The 23,163-nt window shown below is 39.3% G+C and overlaps 1 protein-coding gene across 1 annotated transcript; it reads left to right on the top strand.

The window, feature by feature from the left end:
* Positions 1-42: 42 nt before the first annotated feature.
* Positions 43-3,109, top strand: LOC311258195 (N-acetyllactosaminide beta-1,3-N-acetylglucosaminyltransferase 3-like). The gene has a single exon (XM_084354321.1). The coding sequence runs from the start codon at positions 129-131 to the stop codon at positions 996-998; it is 870 nt and encodes a 289-aa protein (XP_084210447.1). The 5' UTR covers positions 43-128; the 3' UTR covers positions 999-3,109.
* The last annotated feature ends 20,054 nt before the right edge of the window (positions 3,110-23,163 follow it).

Below are 23,163 nucleotides of genomic sequence, written 5' to 3'. Positions count from 1 at the left end.
ACAGCTCCTATGTGTACTCCTGGCCAAGATGTCAACAAAACACGTCTACTGTCAACATCACCAGCGTCAGCCCTGTTCCCGGTAATATAAAAGACTTTCTGTACCATCAACATTGTCGTCATTTCCCCATGCGTTTGGACATTCCTGACAAATGTGGAGGAGCTGAGAAATCAGCAGAAGTCTTCCTTCTTCTGGTCATTAAAAGCTCTCCTGTGAATTACGACCGCAGAGAGGTGCTGCGCAAAACCTGGGCTAAAGAGAGGTTACACAACGGTGTGTGGATCCGGAGGATCTTCATCTCAGGAACAATGGGTTCTGGTTTTGAGAAAGAAAGACTGAACAAACTACTGGAGTTCGAGCAACGTGAGCACAATGATATCCTCCAGTGGGACTTTAATGACACATTCTACAACCTCACCTTGAAGCAGATACTCTTCCTGGAATGGATGGAGAGAAACTGTCCAAACACTCGCTTCTTGTTCAATGGGGATGATGACGTCTTTGTCAACACAGGCAACATGGTTGAGTATCTCCAAAACCTCAAGGACAACAATGGAAGTAAGCACCTCTTTGCTGGCCATCTCATCCAGTATGTGGGGCCAATTAGACATCCAGGGAGCAAGTATTTTATCCCAGTTGAGTTATATGAGTCAGAATCTTATCCTCCCTACTGTGGTGGAGGGGGCTTCCTCTTGTCTGGTTATACAGCTTCGGTCATATACAATATGTCTCATTCCATCACCATACTACCCATTGATGATGTTTACATGGGGATGTGTATGGTCAAAGCAGGGCTTGGTCCCATTTCCCATTTGGGAGTGATGACGGCAGGACTGCACATTCCCTCCAGAAAACTAGATCCATATGACCCTTGCTATTACAGAGACGTTTTACTGGTACACAGGTTCCTTCCAGTCCAGATATATCACATGTGGCACAGAATACATGATCCAAATCTGGTCTGTACCAAACTACCTACAAATGTACGAAGGGCCTGACGTGTGTGTTAACCTCATGTATTGTTTTGTTGACTATAAATGGGGATGCAAAACGTGCTTTGTCGACACATCGCACTAACAAATGATTACCTATACATTTATCATTTTATACTTAGAAAATAAGTGCCTACTTACCCATCCAGCAGACATTGGGCATTATTATCAGATCATGCTACACCTCTTATTCCCAGTGTGTCTGATGTTTGTGACTGTGCAGGTACCATATTGTTACAGCTGAAAACAACTGCTGGAAACAGGGCTGATCAGAGCCATGAGATCCAATCAAAGAGTAGATTTTCAGGCCAGAAAATTAACAACAAAACAACAATCAAAGGAGACTCAACACTCCACAGAACTACTCAATTCACATTCAATTAAGAAATTGATTATTGGAGTTTTAAATATGCAATATGAAAGAATTTTAGTAGAAAACACTTTTCAACCATCAACAGAATGTGAAAAACAACAGTTTTGATGTTGTGACATCTATGTATTTTGGTAAAGATATCTACTGAGTAGCATGCTAACAGCTAGCCACAATGATCCTGTGTCCAATGGTGTAAACACCAGAATTCCCCTGCTGCTCCGTGCTCCCAGTCCAGACGACGATCTGCATGGCTAACTGAACTAGCTACCTTAAGGCTGCTACGGTTAGCGGCACTTCGCTTGTGATATGTTTGGAGTATGAATTTGACAGATGGCCAATTCTTACATATTGCACCTATAAAGTGTTGGTGAAGCCAAACTATGCACAAATAATGCTAAATAACATCTAAACAACAAACTGGGTTGACAATGAACTAGCCTATGAAGGAAAAATCCACCCAATTAGAAACCAAACCAGGAATAGTTTAGCACCATAGGCTTGTCAAGCTTTGGATTCTTCACGTTTTACCGATACACTGTGCCTGTATTATAGGGTGGCCAGACGTCCCTGTTTTTCCAGTGACAGTCACCGTTTTTGGTGGCCTTTCCCCTACTGAAGCTGTTCCCACAAATGTCCCCGTTTTTAATAATGCATCATCACAAATCTAAAAAGAGGGCTGTTTTTCTAATACCATGCAATTTGACTTTTTAGAGATGCATGGCTCTCACAGGGCAGCCACACTACAGCTTCATGAGAATTTTATAGAATATGATAACATATATTGCTGAAAATTAAAATACCCAATGGTATATAAAGAAGTTAAAAATTAGCATACAGTCAGTAAAAAATGTTATCAGTTGGCCTACTCATAGTTTAGTACAGCACCAGTAACAGTTCCATGGTCAAAATACATTTTTGCAAGCATTGGATGTTTTTGTGAAAAAAAAATGTGTGAGACTGTTGAACTGGAAATGTCCACAGCTTTCATATCAGAAATCTGGTTACTTTTTTGTATTTAAGACTCGAAATACTCGTTGTGCCTTATTTGAGCCTTTCCAGAGCCAACAAAAGTGAAATCGATTGAACGGTGTGTTTAATCTGCATTACATTGGCATGTCCATCTAACTAGCTAACTCAATATGGTTATTTATTTAAAATCACCTCCAAGGCCAAAGAGCATGTCATTGCTTTGTTGGATTACAGCATTGGTTATGTGACAAAAAGCTCTATGTAAAAGTTTAGGGCAAGTTGCAGGGCTATGAAGTCAGCTGAGACTGGTGTCAAAAATCATCCAAAAAAAGAAAAAGAAAAAGAAAATTCAAAAATATTCCTCAGGGTTTCTCGAAAAATAATGAAGTTAATAAGTTTACACTTTTCTGTAATTTAAATGTTTTGGTTTTTTTGGTATAAGCTGTATATATGTATTAGAGCAATATCTTCATATGTTTTTTGTGCCTTACATAAATGCTTCTATTAAAGGATACAACTGTTGGGATTGCAAAAAGATGTTTTCGAGATCTGAAAGTATTTATGTACTGTCAATACTCAAAATGCTCATTACGAAGGGGTCGCCAGGAAGAATTCTTATGTATATTTATTGCATGCTTTTAGGACTTTGTAAGTTGAAAAAAGTTGATTGCCAAATTCTTTGTTACAGGGATTGTATATATAATTTCCAAATCAATTTTTATTTCCATACTGCAAAGATGTCAGTTTGTTTTGTTTTATAATCGATGGCTTTGAAAGCAACTGTGTACTGCATGTAGTAAACATGTATTAAATATGAACAAAAAAACTAAATGTCGTCCTTATTACACACATCTATCCAGGACAAGGTCGCATCAGGCCAATTCAAGGAAAAAAGTAAATGAAGATGTATTGGATGCATTGCATTTCTAACCTGATGGTAGGAATGTGTATGAATACAGGACTGTGCTGCCCTCTTGTATCCCAAATATGTCACTGCAGTTCTACATGACTACATACAGGAAAGCATGTTCTATATTATGTATTTCTAAGGATGACAACTCCCAGTCTTCTGAGATGTTACACAATCCTTACACAGATCATTCATGTGCAACATACTGACAACAGGGAAAGTAAACTGCACCTTTTCCAACAAAATATAGTCGCATAAAAAACACTTCCTGCAAAAATAAAAGCAGTCAGCGAACACTTAACTTTTTACTGTGGCAATAACACTAATCGGATGTTGAATGTTGTTATCTCATTGTATTCCAGCAGTGATGGTATGGATGTCTCTGATCTGATTGCAGTTTCCAAAGGCAACAGGGGAATGGGGGCCCCCTTGTGGATGAATAATGTCACTGCAGAACTAAATGACAACATAAAAAAGAAGGATGCAAAAAAGACAAATGCACAACCAGAGTGAATTGAAGCCAAACTGTGAATTTCTTTCTAACAATGATAAATTCTCTCTCATCTGAAATGATACATGAGGTTCAAGGTTTATTTTAATTCTCATGCGACACAGGATTACAGAACATACACAAACACAGGAAGTGTATGAAACAATATTCAAATATTTTAAATTTGACTAGAATAAAGCAATGAACATAGAACAAATAAAAGTAGCGCTCAAGAAATAAATAAAAGAGGAACACTATATTTAAAAGATCCACCATTTACGGGAGCAGCCATACTGCAGTCAGTGTTTTTTTTTTTTCCAACTTTATTGAAAGTTGCAACAATAACAAACAAATCAGTCATTACAGCTCACATTTCTTTACAATAGTAACAGTACAGTTATACATATATGATAGCATAATAAGAGTTAAACAAAGGAGGGAAACAATCGAGTTAACAATAAAAAAAAGAAAATTAAAAAAAAGAAATTTCTTGGTGACAGATCTCGTAATCCCATGAGAATTGTAATTATAATTGTTGTTACAGATTATTGGTTAAACATTTCTGAGTGTATATTCATTATTGATATACATGTCTTATTTGTAATTAACAAGAGACTTAAAATAATCAACTTCAATCAAAAACAATTTAAATGATGGTGAAGAATTTTGAAATTTACATTTATGGATGTGAAATTTCCCTAATAAAATATAAAAAGGTTGACTATAGTACATAGTTTCTTTTCTTTGAATTCAAAATAAGCAATAATGTTCTTCCCCTCAATGTTGATTTTATGTTTTGTTTTAAATAATATATAGCTCTCAAGTTCTTTCCAAAATGAACCGCTATATGAACAACCATAAAACAAATTAGTTACATTTTCAAGTTCAATTTTACAAAAAGGTACATTTGTTATCGATGTTGAGGAATCTTGAAATATACATCTTAGATGGGTATGTATAATGTAGTATTTTTAAATGTAATTCTCTGATTTTATTTGTGACACAGAATTTGAAAGGAACAAGCCTTATGCCAATTAATATCCATAAAAATAGCATTCCAAAAGAATTTCCCTCTAGGTGTTATTTTCTTAGCATTGTAGAAACAGTCTGATATGTTTATTAGTACATTTTTTACTCAGGATTTTAATACCGTTTATATAAAGAATGTTAGAAGTTGTATGTTGCACATTCTGATCTTTATAGCTTTTCATTAATTCCATCATTCTGCTGGGAATAGAGTTAATTACTGAGCTAAATTTTATAGGGAATGTTTTCTGTGTAAGAAAGTCTTCATAACTAAGTAGTTGGCCATTAGGGCTAAATAAGTCTTTTAAATAAATTACATTTTTATCTATCCAATTTTGTAAATACAGTGATTTGTTCCTTTTAATAATGCACTCGTTGTTCCAAATGATAGATTTATGTGGTGAAAGTTATGTGAATAACTTAGCTTCCAGGCTAACAAAGCTTGTTGATGAAATTCTGACATCTTAACTGGTAATTTTGAGATACTATAATTACAAGACAAGAAGAACTTGAGACCTCCAACATTGTTGAATATATTATGTGGAATAAAATTCCATTATGAATCCGGAGCTTTTAAAGGATAACTACCGTTTTTTACAACCTGGACCTTTTTTCTAGCAAAAGATATGGTCATATACTCACCCAGATAACTTTGGTGTCATTTGGCGTCGTTCGGACGAAATTAGATCCAGTGTAGCGTCGATATATCCATATAATGCGAGTAACGGGGCAGCGACACACAGCCTCTATATAACGCATTATCTGCCACGAAACTAGTTAATTTCACTAATATTTTGTTACGATATGCTAGCGCTATTCCCCTCTGAGTCCGGGCTCGTCCGTTATCAACATCCGGGGTCAAACTAGCAGTAGCAGCTACAGGTAAACAAGCCGGGCTGTCGCGGGTGCGCGCGCAGCTCAGAGACGACATCTTCCAGGTCAGAGGTAGTAGCTCAACCTACAGACCCCGGATGTTGACAATAGACGAGCCCGAACTCAGAGGGGAATAGCACTAGCATATCGTAACAAAATATTGGTGAAATGAACTAGTTTCGTGGCAGATAATGTGTTATATAGAGGCTGTGTGTCGATGCCCCGTTACTCGCATTATATGGATATATCGGCGCTACACTTGATCTAATTTCGTCCGAACGACGCCAAATGACACCAAAGTTATCTGGGTGAGTAAATGACCATATCTTTTGCTAGAAAAAAGGTCCAGGTTGTAAAAAACGGTAGTTATCCTTTAAGCATTCCTTTAGCCATTTAACTTTAAATGTATAATTTAAATCCATAAAGTCTAGTAGATCGAAACCACCTTTGGCTTTAGGACCAGAAAGCAAAGTTTTTTTCAAATGATGGTGCTTATTCTTCCACACAGATTTAACAAACAATTGATTTCTTTACATGTAGAATCACAGACATTAAGGGAGAGTGCTGGATACACAAATCTAGAAACACCTTCAGCTTTAGTCAAAAGGACCCTTCCTAAGATTGATAAATCTCTTTGAAGCCATAAGTTCAATATAGATTTAGATTTTTTCATTTTGGGGGAGAAGTTAAGTTGTTGGCGTTCTGTGACATTCTTACAATCTCAGGACTGGAAATCTTTTGGTAGTGTTTGGATATAGTATGACACAACTGTCGATATTTCTATAAAACATCGATAGTTGATACAAAGTTTTGACCAAAACCAAACGTTTGGAGTGCTTTAAATAAAAAATGATGTTCCATCGTATCGAAAGCTTTATAAAAATCAAGAAAAACTATAAAGGGAGTCATTATCGATGTTGTCAGAGTAGTCTAATAAATCAAGAACATGATATGAAGATTTGAACTGATATGATGGTTGGTCATAAATCCAGTTTGTGTTTCGGCAATAATCTCTCCAAGATCTTTTTTTAACCTTCTAGCATATATCAATGAGATAATCTTATAATCTATATTCAAGAGTGTAATAGGTCTCCAATTTTCTATCAGTAGGTGTCAGGAAGAGGGGGAGGGTTGGGACGCAGGTGCGGACCCAGGGGTGTCTCAAAGTTATCCCAGAGGGATAACCACAAAATCGCAGTCCCGATAGATTGGAAGGGGAGAAAAAACAACAAAACTGTATAGAGCCACTATATAGGCTTCCTTAATGAAATAAAGCACTAAAATTAATAACTAAACCACCGCTGCCCAGCAGCTGACCCAAAACCAAAATGTCCAGGAGACCCAGAAAACCCGAAATGAAAAGCAAGGCTGCCCGGGAGACCTTTGATAAACCAAAAGGCTGGAGTTGCAACAAACTCTCCAGCACCCCAAATTATACACTGGGAAACAGGTAATTGACAACAAACACACACACAGCTCTGAGTTGGTGTTATAGAAACACCGACAACTGGAGAAGCCACAGGGAGAACCTCTCACTACCTCTGAAGGTGAGAATGAGTCAGCACAGGGCACTGGAGACTCAGGGTATATGAAGACTCCCCACACCTGGGCTTAATCACAGCCAATTAGTGCCACACACACCTGATTCTAGTGAGTTGATTCTCTCACCACTCTCACAGAGCAAGATTAAGTGCCCTCACAGTAGGTGATCTTTTTCCGGTTTGGGGATTAGTGTTATAACAGCCTGTGTCATACTTGTGGACATTTCTTTCCTATCATGACGTTCCTTAAATAATTCCAATAAAGGATCCACAATAATATTCCAAAAATGTAAATAAAATTCAACCGAGGGACCGTCGTTGCCTAGAGATTTGCCCTTTTTCATCGATTGGATTGCCCCTGATATTTCAGGTTTTGCGATGGGTCGTTCACAATTTGTTTTAAAGTGTTCTGAAATAGTTGGTGTATGTTTTTTTATTGATTCAATAAACTTATCACAATCATTGATATGAGAATTTGACTTGTATATATTACTGTAAAATGAACAAACATAATTTGAAATGTCCAAATGATTGGTGGTTATGATATCATTCATCTTGAGTGCAGAAATATTGTTTGTCTTTTGGTTTCGTTTCTCAAGAGCAAAAAAGTAGCTAGAATTCCTTTTGCCTAGTTCAAGCCATTTTGCTCTTGACCTTATGAAGGCTCCTTTAGCCATGTTAATATATGTGTTATCTATTTCTTCTTTTAGTCTCTTCAATTTAATTTCTTCGTCCTCTGATAGACTATCTTTCTTCAATAATGTATTTAATTTGTTCATGATACTTGTTTTTTATTTCTTTACGTCGTCTCATTGCTGCTTCTCTTACCTTAAACTTATAGTATTCCCATTTCTGTGTGTGATTCATTTCGGTATCCCTGAATATCTATTCCGCTGTTCTTTAAACAACCACAAAATATATCATCAATTAATAAATCATTATTTAGTTTCCAGAAGCCACGTAGATTCCTTTGTTTTTGTTTAGTGCCTACTAAATGAATTTTAATCAATTTGTGATCAGATAAGGAAGCAAAATCATGAGATGATTCTGAAACAAAGTGTGTGCAAGAAGGTGATATAAGCCACAAGTCAATTCTGGATTGCAAAGATCTATTCGCATTACTCCAGGTAAATTTTTTTATGTCAGAATTTAAGTATCGCCATACATCTATAACTGAAAGTTGTTCACAGATAAATGCAGTGCTTTTAAATCTTGAATGTTGGATTGTTCTTATCGGTATTCGATCTAAAAGATCATCTGGAGCATCATTATAATGTCCCCCAAGAATCAATTGTGCTTTGTATTTCAATTTAAGAGCTTCAAATTTCTTACACAATTGCATACACATTGCTTTTGCTAGAGCTGTGTTGTTATAATTGTATAAGTTACAGACTATAAAAACGGTGTTATCCAGTTTGAAAACCAAAATAATCCATCTACCCTCATCTGAAGATAATGATTCAATAATAATACCTTTAAATTTGCTGAGAAGAATGGCTACACCTGCAGATTGTTGAGAGGCATGACAAAAATAACATTGATCACCCCATTGTGCTTTCCAAAATTTTAAATCATTTTCATTTGAGTGAGTCTCTTATAAAAGGATTAAGTCCGCATTTTTTCGTCTGCAGAAAATAAAAATAGATTTTCTTTTGGTGCTGTCACGGATACCTCTAACATTAAGGGATGGTATTTTTAAATAGAACTTAAACTTAAATAGAACTTGAACTTAAATGAACCATTATTAATTATGAACAGTAACCTGAGTTAGCCTGAGGTAGTTAAGGGATCTTGCTAATATAACTCTCAACTTAACTTAAGATCACCTTATTAATCATTGATTGGCTCTTATGCTGTATGTCTTACACCGTCAATGATGGCCACCGGGCCGATCCATTTGGTCTTTTTCCCTTCGTCGCCGACTTGTTTAACAATTGGCCAGAGTTTGTTCCTGCATTGTCTCTCCATGTAGGTGAGGTCTTCAGCCATCCATAGATTGTTTTCCTTCATCACGTCGGAGTTGAGGGAGGCTCTCCATACTTTGTGTCGGAAGGTACGCATGGTGAATTGCACGATGATGGGACGTGGTTTGTTTTCATCTCTCTTTCATCCCACTCTATGTACAGTATCTATCAGGAACCCAAGTTTAGACTTTTCTTCTGGGATGATCTGGGCGATTATTCCCATCACCTCCTTTCTCACATCTTCGTTGCTGTGTTCCGGGAGATTCAGAAGACGGAGGTTCCATCGTCGGCTGTATCACTCCGCCTCCTCTTGTCTCTCCTGGATTGCAGTCGTCCGCTCGTTCAACTTCTTTACGATGTCATCTGTTGCCTTACACTGCATCCCAAGGTCTTTCACATGTTCCTGCATGGCAATAATCTCCGCCGTGTTCTTATTCACTAGTTCTTCAAACTTGGAGAATTGGTCATTCAGCCCGTAAATAGCTTTCAAGATGTCAGCGTTGGACACATTTTCCACTCTGTCCTCTGAAGTTTCGGTGCGGATCTTCTTTGAGCTGGGGCTGTTGAGAGGGGTTTCAGGAAGAGGTGAGCATAAGCCTGGGAATGTTTGATTAGACTCCGGCTCCATTATCAGTCCTCCCTTTCGTCTTGCTTTTTTTTGGGCCATATTTTCAGTGCTAGCTTGTAACGTTGCTGTTAACTAACTTTTCCTTTATAAGCTAGCTAGTTCACTGTCTCAGAAACGCGACGTCAAAAAAAAACTTCTAGTCCTACTGTCCGTGCATAAAATACAAATGTAATAAGTCACTTCTCAGAAAACATTCTTTGAGTCCGTTTAGATAATTTTAAACGTGTGGTACTCGTAAAATCCACAAGCTCACAGGAAAGCATCTACCCAGGTCGCCATCTTGGCCGATCCCCCTGCAGTCAGTGTTTGTGAATTAGTTACTGAGGGCTGTGACATCATCAGTCAAGATGGATGCAAAATCATTAGCTCCCAGAGGGGTTACTGTTGGACTTTTAATACTGACATACAAAACAGTTGTGTTAAACTTAAATAAAAACAGAATACAGTCATTTTTCCAAACTGTCCGTCTTTGTCATTTTTAAGTGTTCCTGACAGGGCCGGCTCTAGCCCTTTGGCTGCCCTAGGCGAGATTGAGTTAGGCTATAATTGCTAATAATAATACTAAACAATAACAAAAACAGCAACAATAGTACTAGTTGTACTTACAAAGTTCAGAGAGAGGCGAACATGAAGGATCAGGCATCCTTTCTCCAGCAGGTGCCGGCCTCTGCAAATATTGCCTGATGGCATCTGGCCAATTAAAAAAACAAACAAACAAAAAAACAAAACACATATATATTAGTATATTCCTGGAGGGGAACTTTACAGAAGTGTGAACAAACACCACTATCACCATAATGGTTACACTGTGTATGCACTTGGTAGTTGTGAACTCACTAAACAGAACATATGCCTTTTAGCTATAATGAATGTAGAGAGCAACTGTACTTTTCACAGGCTGGGCAAATGCAAAATGAAGAAAGGGGTCAAAGCACTGGAGATATTACTGACAGCACAGTAGCTGGTGATGTAGGCTATGATTTTTTTTATTAGACACAGTAGCTTGCTTATGCTGGGAAAATAGAGTTCATGTTCATGTATCTGAAACATCCTATATGTAAGAGATGATTAAAATGAACGTTACAATGCAACCTCTCTAATGACAACCTGCACTATTCAACCTGAATCAGGTTGAATAGTTACAGACCGGTAGCTACCACCGGTTGGCGAAATAGCATTACAAAAGCGTGTGTTATCCAGATACTGGTCTTATGACATTTACATCTATGTAGGTTATCAGTGAAGTTATGTTTGCTAGTAATACGTAGCAAGCTAGCAAAGTAGTGACAGCAATGAAACATCCAATATTAGGTGATGCACAATACTGAATTTATTTCGTTTGACACTTTAATGGCTGAGAAGAGAAGACTTACTTCTATACTTGGCTTTCTTTTTATCTTCTTCCTTTTTCCGTTTTCGACCCTGTGCACCAGAGGGTTTAGACCGCTTCATTTTGGGAATCAGGTGAAGCTTCATCAAGGCAGCAGCTGAGCGCTTGCCTAACGTAACGCAACGCAACTAGAGCGCCCGCCCCCCATTAGGTAATGATCGACAATAATCATCAGTTCAATCTAATAATCAGATTGACAAGTAAACGTGTGGCTGAGGGGGCGCCCTAGGATGATGATGTTTAATAAACATGTTTTATTTCGCTTGTCGTTCTAATTCCATGATTAATAGGTAAGGGCAACAAAAAGTAAGGGCAACACTAGAGGGCGCCCCCAACACATTTGTCGCCCTAGGCAATCGCCTAGTTCGCCTATAGCAATTGCCGGCCCTGGTTCCTGAGCCCATGTAGTAATATCTTTTATACATTCATAAGTTTCACAAAGGAGTGAACCTCCCCCATCTTCACTTGTGAACGACTGAGCCTTTCAAGGAGACCCCTTTCATACCCAATCAGGACACTATCGCCTGTTACCAATAAACCTGCTTACCTGTGTAATGTTCCGAACAGGTGTTTTTGGATCATTCCACAACTTTCCCAGTCTTTTGTTGCCCCTGTCCCAAATTGTCTAAGACATTTTGCTGCCGTCAAATTGTTGAATTTATGTTTTACGATGTCCCTACTTTTTTGGAAAAGGAGGTTGTAATTTCCCTCGTCTTTGTACGTCATCCTGTCATTAGAGAATGAAGCTTTAGAAGCTGTTATGCTGAAAAGATGCTAAGAGAGTGAAACCCACTGACACCGGTGGATAGAGCTGCAAATTGAGAACCAGTCCCAGCTGAGAAACTGTTCCAAATTGTTGATCCATCTTAATGCCATCTTAATCCTCAGAGTTTATGAATTACTTTTACTGGTGCTGGCATCATTTATGTTGCTGAAACATGCAACAAGATGGTGTAGAGGAAGAAACAAAGTGTGGTTGAGCTGCTGAAAAGCTGAAAATATATATATATATTATATTATATTATATTATAAATCAGTCTCAATTTAATAAGTTTTGATAAGTCACAAAATTAAAACCATTATTTATGGCAGAGTGCTGAGGATGAATTGAGGGCTTTCACAGCCTGAGGAAAGAAGCTGTTCTATAGTCTGGTGGTACGGCACCTCATTGCCATGCATTCTGCAAAGAGCTGTTTAAAAAGGAAAAATCAAAACAACATTGTGTCTGTGTTTCACTCACTTAAGAAACAAATGCACACAAAGCCAGATAAAGATCCTTATGACCAGGGGCGTCGCACCCGTGGGGGATGTGGGTGTTTTAACACCCACACTTTTCCCGGTTAGAGGGTTCAACACACACACTTTTTCTGCAGTTTTTCCGCAGTTTTGCACAAACGCCTTACTACAGTCGCTCAGTTTCTCCGGCCACTCTCTGTCTGCACTAGCTGCGGATGCCTCCCCTCCCTCTCCTGTTGTTGCTTCAAACATGACACCGGCTTTCAGTGTGACCGGCTGATGATTGGCTGTTCTGCCTTAAGTCCCGTCTCTCTTGCTGTGTTAGATGTATAGTTCAGCTCGTGCTGAGGAGGTGGGAACTAGCCATAGATATACATATACATAGACGCTTCACTGAGCGTTGAATCGTACATCGAAGTCAGTGGAGTGAACTTTATAAAGCTCCTTCTACAAAGTGCTTTAAGTTAATGCCTCTCATTTACCCATTCACACATGTACGAATATATCTGGGAAACAGACAGGTACCAAAAACAACGTATGTAACGTTCTCTAACTTCAGCTGTGTTTACAGCTGCCAATGTATGTAACTCTGTTACTGTGACAATAAATATTGAATCTGTGTCTATAATAACCAGATCCTGACATGTAAATGTGATGTCTGTGGGAATAAAAAGCACTGATGTTTACATTATGTTTTACATTTAACTGATTTTGATGAATCGTTTTTATATCCAGTGATGTTAACTACTAAAAATGACAATCATGGAGACAAAAAAACAAGTCTGCAAATCAAAAATCAAAAAATAAGACACTGCAATTGGCTGGCTGGCTTTTACATAGAGCAGGTCACTGAAGAACATATATACATACTTATATCTATACAGCTGTATGTACAAGGAGGCACATTGAAGAAGATATGTATATATATGTCTATGGGTGTAAACACTCAGAAACATTAGAAAAATACATACGTGGGTTTGGTGCCTACCTGTTTACTGAACATATAAGGAGTAGTTAACGATTATAATCATCAGAGAACGTTACAGAGGTTGTTTTTGGTACCTGTCTGTTTCCCAGATATATTTGTATGTGTGTGAATGGGTAAATGAGAGGCAACAAGGATGTGTGAGACACTCCATCTCACTCCTATTGCCATTCCTCGTGTCTGTATCCCACCTCAGCGCTTCACAGGTAGTGCTCCTGCACATGTACATGCGTCCCCTTATGACTACTACAGGACTGAATTCTACAAAGTTCTAGATGTTGTTGACATGCAGTTTAGAGAAAGATTTGAGCAGGGGGAAATGCAAATGTTAAGGCATCTGGAACAAGTTCTCTTAACTGGAAAGACCACATCCATCCCCCACACTTGCTAGGCCCCTGCTTATGACACAAGATGATGGTGCTCGTGCAGCTTTTGTCGACAGGGGCAAGTTACATACCAGGAATGCCGTGTACATAAGAGAGCCACCCCATCCCCAAAACAAAAAGAGACATCTGTCACCAAGGGTAAACATGCTATATGTTATATGTTCAAAATATGTTATACTAACATTAGCATGACACAGGCAGGCTCTGCAGGCTTTTTCATTGACAAAGAAAACCTAGATGAAAATGAATGCTGGACAGATATCGCAAACCAGTTCTGGTTTAAATGGCATTTAAACAGTGGGACTTTTCTGCTCAGTTTTACTGAGTGCCCCATATTTGAAAAAAAAAAAACATGTTCCAGTGGTAGATGCAGTGCAGTCCCATTCAAGCTGGCCAACATGTCACAAAAAGATCTGTAACTCTTTCACCATAAATGAATCATTTTGTGTTTGATGGTGCCTTTTTTTTTTTTTTTACTCCTTCCCCTTCAGACAGCCCCTGCCCACCACCCACTAGAAGGTCTCGGGGTTTATGCAATTTTCTCTTCGCAGCTCAGGAGAACGTGTTCCCAGTGAAGACAGGAATATCCCTGAGCATTTCAACACTTATTTTAAAGCAAATTCACAGGTCCATATTACTTAACTCGTCAATCCTCAGCTCTCCATCCTCCTGGATTTCTCACTTCTCTCCATTAGTGGTGGGCGGATCGATCGAAATATCAATAATATCGATACCAACGTTGGTATTGATATTGATCAATACCAGTGTAAGAGAGATGATACTTTAGTTCCAGTCTCTCTCCTGTATGCACTGCTGCAGTTTCATCAAAGAGGCGACCTGGCTGTCCGTGTCTGTGTAAGTGCCGCTGCTTTCAAGTGCTGCTCCTGTCACAGCGTGGAGCAGGTACACTTTGCTCCTCCTGCACCCTCTTGTGATTTGACGTTGTACCGTCACGTGACTCAGGGAAAAAAAAGCAAGCAAGCAGGCTCAGCCAGCAGCGCACACACACACACACACACACACACAACACAGAGACGGAGCGGAAGAATGTCAGAGAGGAAGAGGAGCGCTGTCTGGCTGCATTTCCAGGCCGAAAATGAAACAACGGCAAGCTGCTTAATTTGTAAAAAGGTACAGTGGTAACACAACAAATTTATACAAGCATATGAAAAATCATGCAAAACAAAACAAAAAGAAAATAATTTGTTTTCAATGTTTTGTAACATTTGTTGTGGAGTGATAATTTTGTACACTTTGTTTATTTAAGAAAAAAAATCCAGAAAAGAAGTGCAATGAAGGGAGACATTTCATTTGATTATTGTATTGTAGTTTCTGAACACTGTAAAATAATTTGTTTTAATTTGTTCTCGAGTGATAATTTTGTGCACTTTGTTTATTTAAGAAACAAATCCAGACATGACAATGTATGGGGAAAAATAGTTTCGTTACAGTTCTATTGTTTCTGAACAAAAACTTTTATTATGATAATAAAGTATTTTCTATTTACCTCTAAACTTTACCCAAATTCTGCAGGGTTTTAACTAATAAATAATCCAAAGGAAAAATCACAAAAACACTTAAAAGTCATGAAAATTCGTTCAGATTTAGCAATTTGATGATGCATGCACCTTAAAGCTATGGTCTACGATTTGAAAGATTTGTTATTATTATTAACATCATTTATATGGTGGTTATGACCCAGTAGTACCACCCACACAATGTGGAGAGTAAAAGGAACCAAAAAAATCCATTCTCTCTAGTGTCTGTAAAACTGAAAAGAAATGGACCAATAGGAACCATCCGGCCCGGATGGCTCCTATTGGATCAATTTTCCGATCCAATCCTCGCTCACTCTCCTGCTCCTGCTCACGTCTGGTCCCGACCCACTTCCGCATTTGAAACTACAAGCGGACGAGAGGTTTGTTTTGCTCTGAGCAGTTCAGCTGCCTCTGCTCGCCCCACTGACAAAGAGTCAAAGAAAGAAAGTCTGTCACTGAAAACACACAAACTGGAGATGTGAAACAAAGAGGGCTCAAACCGAATAAACATCGGGTCATCGTTTGAACGGTGGCGAAAGGTCCGTGAAGATATGGACCCGGTGCTGATACAGCTGCGTTTCTGTTGAGCAGGTAACCTTCGTCTTTATTGTGGATGTTGTGACACAGATAACTTTCATGCTGATGCTGCTTATGACTGTGAGATCTGCCCTTAGTTTGTTTCTGTTATTAGACGGTGTCTGTCGCTGCAGTATTGTCAACAATTGTTTACTTGTTCGACGGAGATGTTAGCCTCTATGCTAGCATTGTAAGCTAACAACAAGTCTGAGTAGCACCGAACAGCAGCTGGGACACACACAGGTTTGTTTTTCAGCCACAATGTGGAAGCGATCGTTGTGATGAAAGCTGACGGCAGCATCTGTTCGTCTCTTGGCCCTCAGTAACTTTTAGAAGTGGCTAACTTAGCTGTTGTAACTTATTACGTAGCTGTAAGGTAACGTAGCTGTAGCATGCTAATGACGTTACGCTAGCTTGGCTGTGGAGCTTAGCTGTGGACATTGTAATGACTTACAAGATTTACGTTAGTTTCAACGTGCATTATAATAACTTTATCTGTGAATCCGACATCGTTACTCCGCATTCAAAGCTGGGCTGTATTTGGTTTCTGCCGGCTCATTGCTCTTGGTGCTTGTTGCGGGACGTATAAAGTTCGTTGATGAGAAAAAAAAAAAAGCTTGTAGCCGGAGGGGGTGTGTCGCAGGACTCCGAGGGGAGAGCGATACAAGCTCGGAGGGAGGGGTTAAGGAGCACAGAGGGGAGGGGGGTGTGTGTGGGGGGGATGCTTTTTTCAAACCTTTCTCAGATCGTAGACCAGAGCTTTAATTATTAAAAAGTATCGGTATCGGCGATACTGGCCCTGTATTTACTTGGTATCGGATCCATACCAAATCTTACAGTATCGCACACCATTATAGGTTACCCTGTTGTAGTCTATTGTGTTTAACATTAGACTTGTTTTATTACAAATAATAATACAAATAATAATAATATATACTTTGCTTATATAGCACCTTTCAAAACAGATATTGTCATGTCCATGAGTAACACGCCCTATGTGGAAAGGTATGGGTATGGGTAGGGCGGAGGAAGTTTGTATTCAGTAAATTACAAAAAAGAGTAACGCAAAAATAGAGATAAATGAAAAAAGAATAAAATCCATAACGGATGGTAAAAAGACAACATGACCTCAGAGGAATTAAGAAGCGAAGAAACGATTAAGAGCAGTAAACGGAATAAAGGATCATAAATGGATTAAAAATAAATAAATAAAAGCAGTAAAGGACGTACAAGTAAACACGAGAGGAATAAAAAAACAGATAAATAGACTAAGAGCAGTTCAAGGAATAAAAATATAGAAATATGAAAAATCAATTTTAAAGGGTGACTTCTCATAAAAGCAAGTCTATAAAAGTGTGATTTAAAAGAAGTTACTGGTTCTGCGAGCCTTATCTCCTCAGGTAGATATCAGTATATCAATACATATCAACATTGTGTTGCTCTTCTCTCTGAGAGGAGAGGTGAATATGTCTGATTTATAGCAGTAAATTGATGTTGATTTGAAGCCAATATTGGAGGACTATGTTTGGAGCAATCACATCAAGTGCTGGAACTGTTCCTTGTTTTGCATTATCTCTAACTTGTTTGAATAAAGTCTGGAAAATGATAAATGCCTTTTCTTTACACTTCCAGCTCGAACAACCAACCCTTTACAGTTCTTACACTTTACACAATGCACTAATAATAACTGAATTAGGTAAGACTCTTGTTTATTGAAGTTTTTAGAAAAAATGTAAATAAATAACAAGACAAAAATAGTATACCTTTCATCATTTAGACAATATACAGTATAATTAGCATTGACAACTGCATACAGGAAGTACGTCCAGAGGTTCCTGACTGATTATAAACACAGGTCAGTGTTGGCCAACAGGTTAGGCTGCTGATGTTGGTGCTGTCGCAATCCTCTACTGTTTCTGCAGTGATTGTCCTGTAGAAAGAATTGCAACATTACTTATCTGACAGTAAATACAGCTTTTCAAGGACCTTGAAATACCATATTGCTATACAACAATACTTGTCCAGCTCCTCAACTCCTGTGACTGAAAAGTTATCATCTCCGCAAAAATTTAAATAATGACAGAAAACTGGATAAGGATGGAGAACTCAATGTAGTTACAGGACATAAAGGTACATTTCAATGTGTTTACGGGACAAAGTTAAAGTTACATCTGAATGTGTTTATAGGGCATAACAATTTCATTGATTCTCTCAAAGACAACACAGGACTGTTGGTATGTAAAAAACATAAAAATTCTGTTGTTAGGTGGGTGATGGGAAGCTCATGTGATGGGTAGCAAGCGATTATTTGAAGGGAGTGGTAGGTGCATTGTGTGCAGCAATTATGATCAGTGTTTCCCACAATTCTACTGTGGTCAGCTGACAGTCAGATCATGAATTGAAATGCAAAGTCTATTTTGTTAAAAAAAAGAAAGAAGATTTTTTACTAATATGCAATAGTCTCTATCTATCTATCTATCTCCGGTCACGCGCAGTTTGTGATGGGCGGAGTCAGCGCAGGGTGTTCAGGTAAGGACAGATTGATTGACAGGTATGTCCATACCATATCTTCGGCCTATGAAGTTATTACAGCCCTGTCGCTGCCACCGACCATGGATGTTTTTCCTTTTTTCCCCCAAAGCTTTTTATATGTTGATTGCTGTCTGGATTAATCATTTACTTGTAGAATGTAACCTGAAGTACATGAAGCCCTGAGGCTGCACACTCCGGTACAGTAGGTGGCAGCATGCACCTTTACACGTTGGTTTGCGATCCGCCAGTTAATCAGAGAAGAAGAAGAAGCTTTTTGTCTCAGGCCACCTGCTGCCAAGTGTATCCATAGATATATATATAAAGGCTAGATGTCTTACGGCGGAGTCTAGAACGTCCTCACAGGTCGGCCATCTTGGTACAGGTTAGCTCTCTGGCTTGATCTGTGGAACCTGAGGTAAAGTCAGTGATCTGCACAAACACTAACACTCTTATCTCGCTGAAACCTTGACGGATTTACAAACAGTTTGGTTTCCTACAAACGTCATTAACGTGGTTATAATTCTGGATGCTTGAACATGTTGAAATCGCATCTTTTCTCTTCGAAGAAATTATCACAGTTTTAGTTTAAAGGATTTTTAGCTCGTCTTCTGGGTTTATAATGGGTGTGTATTGGGTGAGCTAGAGTGGGTGACATCATCGCTAGAGTGGAGAGCAGCTGCAAAAACTTTAGAAAAAAACTCTCTTCAGCTTGATTTGGGTCCCACATCTTTTACTTCACATAGACAATATATACATAGAAATGTGGGAAATCTTGTTGGCTTTCAGATGATGGTCTTATTTCAGATGTAGGACTTAAACTTTTGACTGTAGAAGCCCTCGAGCGACAAGCGCTCCAGCAACTCCCCCATAAGCCGCAGTGTTAACTTTGAGCCTAAATCTCTGGAGTGGAGCAGACGGTACCAGCTTTGTCTCTCGCTCTTGTGCCCTCATTTTTCACTCTACAGAAATAAAAAATACATCACATGGTTCAGCAATGTCTCCTGTTACTCACTGTATACATATTTTAACCATAACCATTAGACTTTTGGCTAGACCTGCAGGTGTTTGGGAGGTGTTTTCCCATTCATCCTTATGGGGAATTTTTCAAATTTCATTTTACTACTGCTTCAGCACGTTCAGCTACAGAAACCGTTCAACTATCAACATGTTCAGCTTTTTAAGCTCTTTCAGCCTTGTACAGTTCAGCTTTTTAGCTTTTCAATTTTTTCAAATATTAAGCTTTTTCAAAAATAATAGTAATATGGAAGCAAATGTGAAAATCCTCAAATCCTCTTCAAAACTCATCCACTTTCAACCTCTTCTTGTGTTAAAATATTTTCATTCAAAATTGGAAATATGGACTTGTATGGTTATTCGTCTCAAGGCCTCAATTATTCATAAGTATGCAGTGTCATAAACACATCTCTGTACAGGGTGGGGATTTCAACATGCAGCATTTCTTGATGTATAGCCTATTGTAGTCTACCTATTTTAGAACATTATTCTATTTTTTAGAACATAACATAATTATTCATAAGTATGCAGTGTCATAACTACATCTTTGACGTTTATAACAAACCAAACCGTTTGAAAATCGGTTGAAAATTGAGCAAGTTATGGTTATTTAAATAGTACATGTTTCATTACCAACACAATGTTATGGGTGAGCGAGCTACCTGTACCAAGATGGCCGACCTGTGCGGACGTTCGACTCCGTTGGCCAGCAACGCGGACGAGACATCTAGCCTTTATATATATATCTATGAGTGTATCCCTCTGCGGCCTGCAAGAGAGAGGCTTGTCGAGTAGGGGGCGTGTCACGTAGTGACGTCACTACGTGATACGCCCCCTACTCGCCACGCCCAGTGACGTCATGGCACGCCCCCTACTCGACACGCCTCTCTCTTGCAGGCTGCAGACAGACCCATCTCACCTGCTGCCCGCTACTCCCCAGGTGCATCTTGATTGAGCCTCTGTCAGGTGAACATCAATGCAAATATGTTCAGGTATTTACTGCTGAATTTATTTCACCGTGTGCTTCATATTTTTGTGAACTTCTTAATTCATCTTCTTTATTAATTCATTATTCAATATGTAGCCTGCTGCATTTATAGGCAAGCCAGAGAGGTGAAAAAATCTAAATCAACAAACCAGGTGTCTTATTCCGATGCAGTTAAAAAAGTAAAGTGCTACCCAGACCCAGTGCTGTGCATGTAAAAAATAGCGCAAGGGGGTCTGAGAACCGACAAAAAGAGCTTCTGTTTCCTACACCAAATCCATACATAGGAGATTAATGAAGACACACTGATTGTGGATATAATTAGGTTTGTTGCTTTCATCTGCAAGACTGTGAATGTTGCAAAAAAGAAAAAGTGATAGAATCAAGACAATTGTTGTGGCAGCCAGGGTCATAGCCACCATTGAGGACACCGAGGTCATGTCCTCGGTCTTTTTTTCCTTAAGTTTCGTTTCATTAACTGAAAGTAAACACGGTCGCGACGTGACTGCAGGTCTATTTTTAGAACGGCAATTAAATGCATCGGAGCAAAGATGCAGCAGGGTGGTAAGAGGCTGCATCAATCCAAGTTATCGTTTGTTGCAGGAAGAAAGGCAGAGGATGATCAGGCAAAGAGGAGGAAAGGTGAGAATTGTAATAGGCTAAGAGAATGAGAAAAATAGTGAACGAGCCTACAGATCACTGGCGTAGCCAGAAAAAAGACATTGGGTGTGCACCAGCAAAGACTGGTTGTGCCAAATTTATTTTCAACAAATTGAGTTACACCTCCACAAACATTCAAAAGTATGTATCTCTCTCCATTCCAACATTATTAACACAAAACATATCCACACGTTGTGTGCGTTCTTATCAGTAATAACAAACCATGTGTTATGCACACACAGACATTGCGTGCCCAATGAGATGAACATAATGAAATATAACACATGCGCGTCCTCATGCACTCTCATAGAGCCATAACGTATCCACATTACGCATGATCAACAAAGCTATTTAACCATCTGAACACAACTATTGCGCTTAGCAGCAAAGGAAAGGACACAACGATATTGCTGCTCACCTGTGCGCACTGCGCAGCTCTCAATTTAAAGGGCAAGACGGCGTGGCTAGGCCTTGAACGCATTTATTATTTCATCAGAGTCCAGTTTCTCCGCGAGCTCTTTTTCAAACATGAGCAATGAGATGCTATTCAGTCTCTCTGTGAGCATTGTAGCTCTGCTGGTGGATTTAATCCTGTTTACAACTGAAAAAACGCGCTCCACAGAGCAACTCGTAACAGGCAGTGATATCAGGATACGCAGTAAACAGTTCATGTTGGGAAAAACATCTTTGTCGCAGGAGTCTAAGACTTCAATAATGGACGGGAACTGATGTCCCCCATCCACTTTCCGTTTGATGAGTTGCCCAAACACAGTCAATTCAGAGTCCTCCAAACCAAGTCCATAATGCCTGCTCGGCGCGCGCAATGCGTCCAGCTGGCAAAACGCGTCTGATGCAGGCAGCAGGGAGGCGGCAGCCTTCATTATTCCGTAAGAGTCACTCTGAAAACGGTTGTTCAGTTCGACCAGCTGTCTGTCAAGGATCATAATCCACAAGGACTGCAAATCAGAATCACTCCTGATGGGTGCACACCTGCCCACCGCAGAGGCCACATGCGAGTCAGCAAACTTGGCAGGCAGCTTTCTGTTCCGTGCGCCTGCTACATCCCAGTTCTGAACATCGTTTTTCTTCATGATGTCATCAGTTAGCCTGATTATTCTCTCAAATTCCCCGTCTGAGTTACTCCTGAAAGTAGCAAAAGTTTATTTGAGGCCCTCAATCATGTGGATGCAGTCAGTCACTGACACAGATGGGGACTGTAGGCTTTTTGTCGCAAAATCACTTGCACTGAACAGCTTAGAAAACGCAACAAGAAGAAATATGAATCTTTTGGTCTGTAGTTGCTGCAGGAGAGACTCTGCGTCTAGTTTGGTCTGACCTGACCCCTCCGCAAACTCACTCAGTGTTTCTAATATGACATCATACAATGTTAAAACTCGGCTCACAGACTCTGATTTTGAACTCCACCTAATATCTGTGGAACGCACAAGCTCCAGACGGGGTGCGTCGGGACGAAGTTCTTCTTGGATTTGTAGAAATCGTGCATGTCTGTTGGCTCCGGTCATGAAATGATGCAGTGAATTCACAACATCAAAAAAAGTGGCCACAGTGGGAGACACTTTTGAAGCTGTCGAAAGCACCAGATTCAGGCGGTGGGAGTGGCAGTGTACATACACTGCATGAGGAAAAGTTTTTTTGAGCTGCACCTGCACCCCGGATTTATCACCGGACATAACTGCTGCTCCGTCAAAACTGAAACCCACACACAATTCAGGATCCAGCTGCAGTGGTTCCAGTACTTCCAAAATCTTTTTGGTGATGCCAGATGATGTCATGTCATCCGTCGCAACAAATCCGACAGCTCTCTCTCTCAGGTTACCGTTATACACATACCTTAAGCAGACAGCAACGAGCTCTTTCTTTGAGAGGTCCTTATATTCGTCAGCTAAAATGGCATAGTACGTGTCTGTCTCTGCATGCAGCTCCGCTTTGATTTTTCGGAGGAGTAGTGATGCTGCAGTTTCAAGGAGATCGTTCTGAATGTCAGGGCTCATCATTTTTACGTTATTTGGAAGCTCATCAAAGCGCTTTTTTATGTCAGGGTCATAATCACAAATAAGTTTGAACAACTCTAGAA

This window comes from Pagrus pagrus (assembly GCF_965226575.1).
Source record: "Pagrus pagrus genome assembly, chromosome: 6".
Lineage (NCBI taxonomy): Eukaryota > Metazoa > Chordata > Actinopteri > Spariformes > Sparidae > Pagrus > Pagrus pagrus.
The sequence above is the reverse complement of the archived record's forward strand: the minus strand, read 5'-3'. Positions and strand labels throughout refer to the sequence as shown.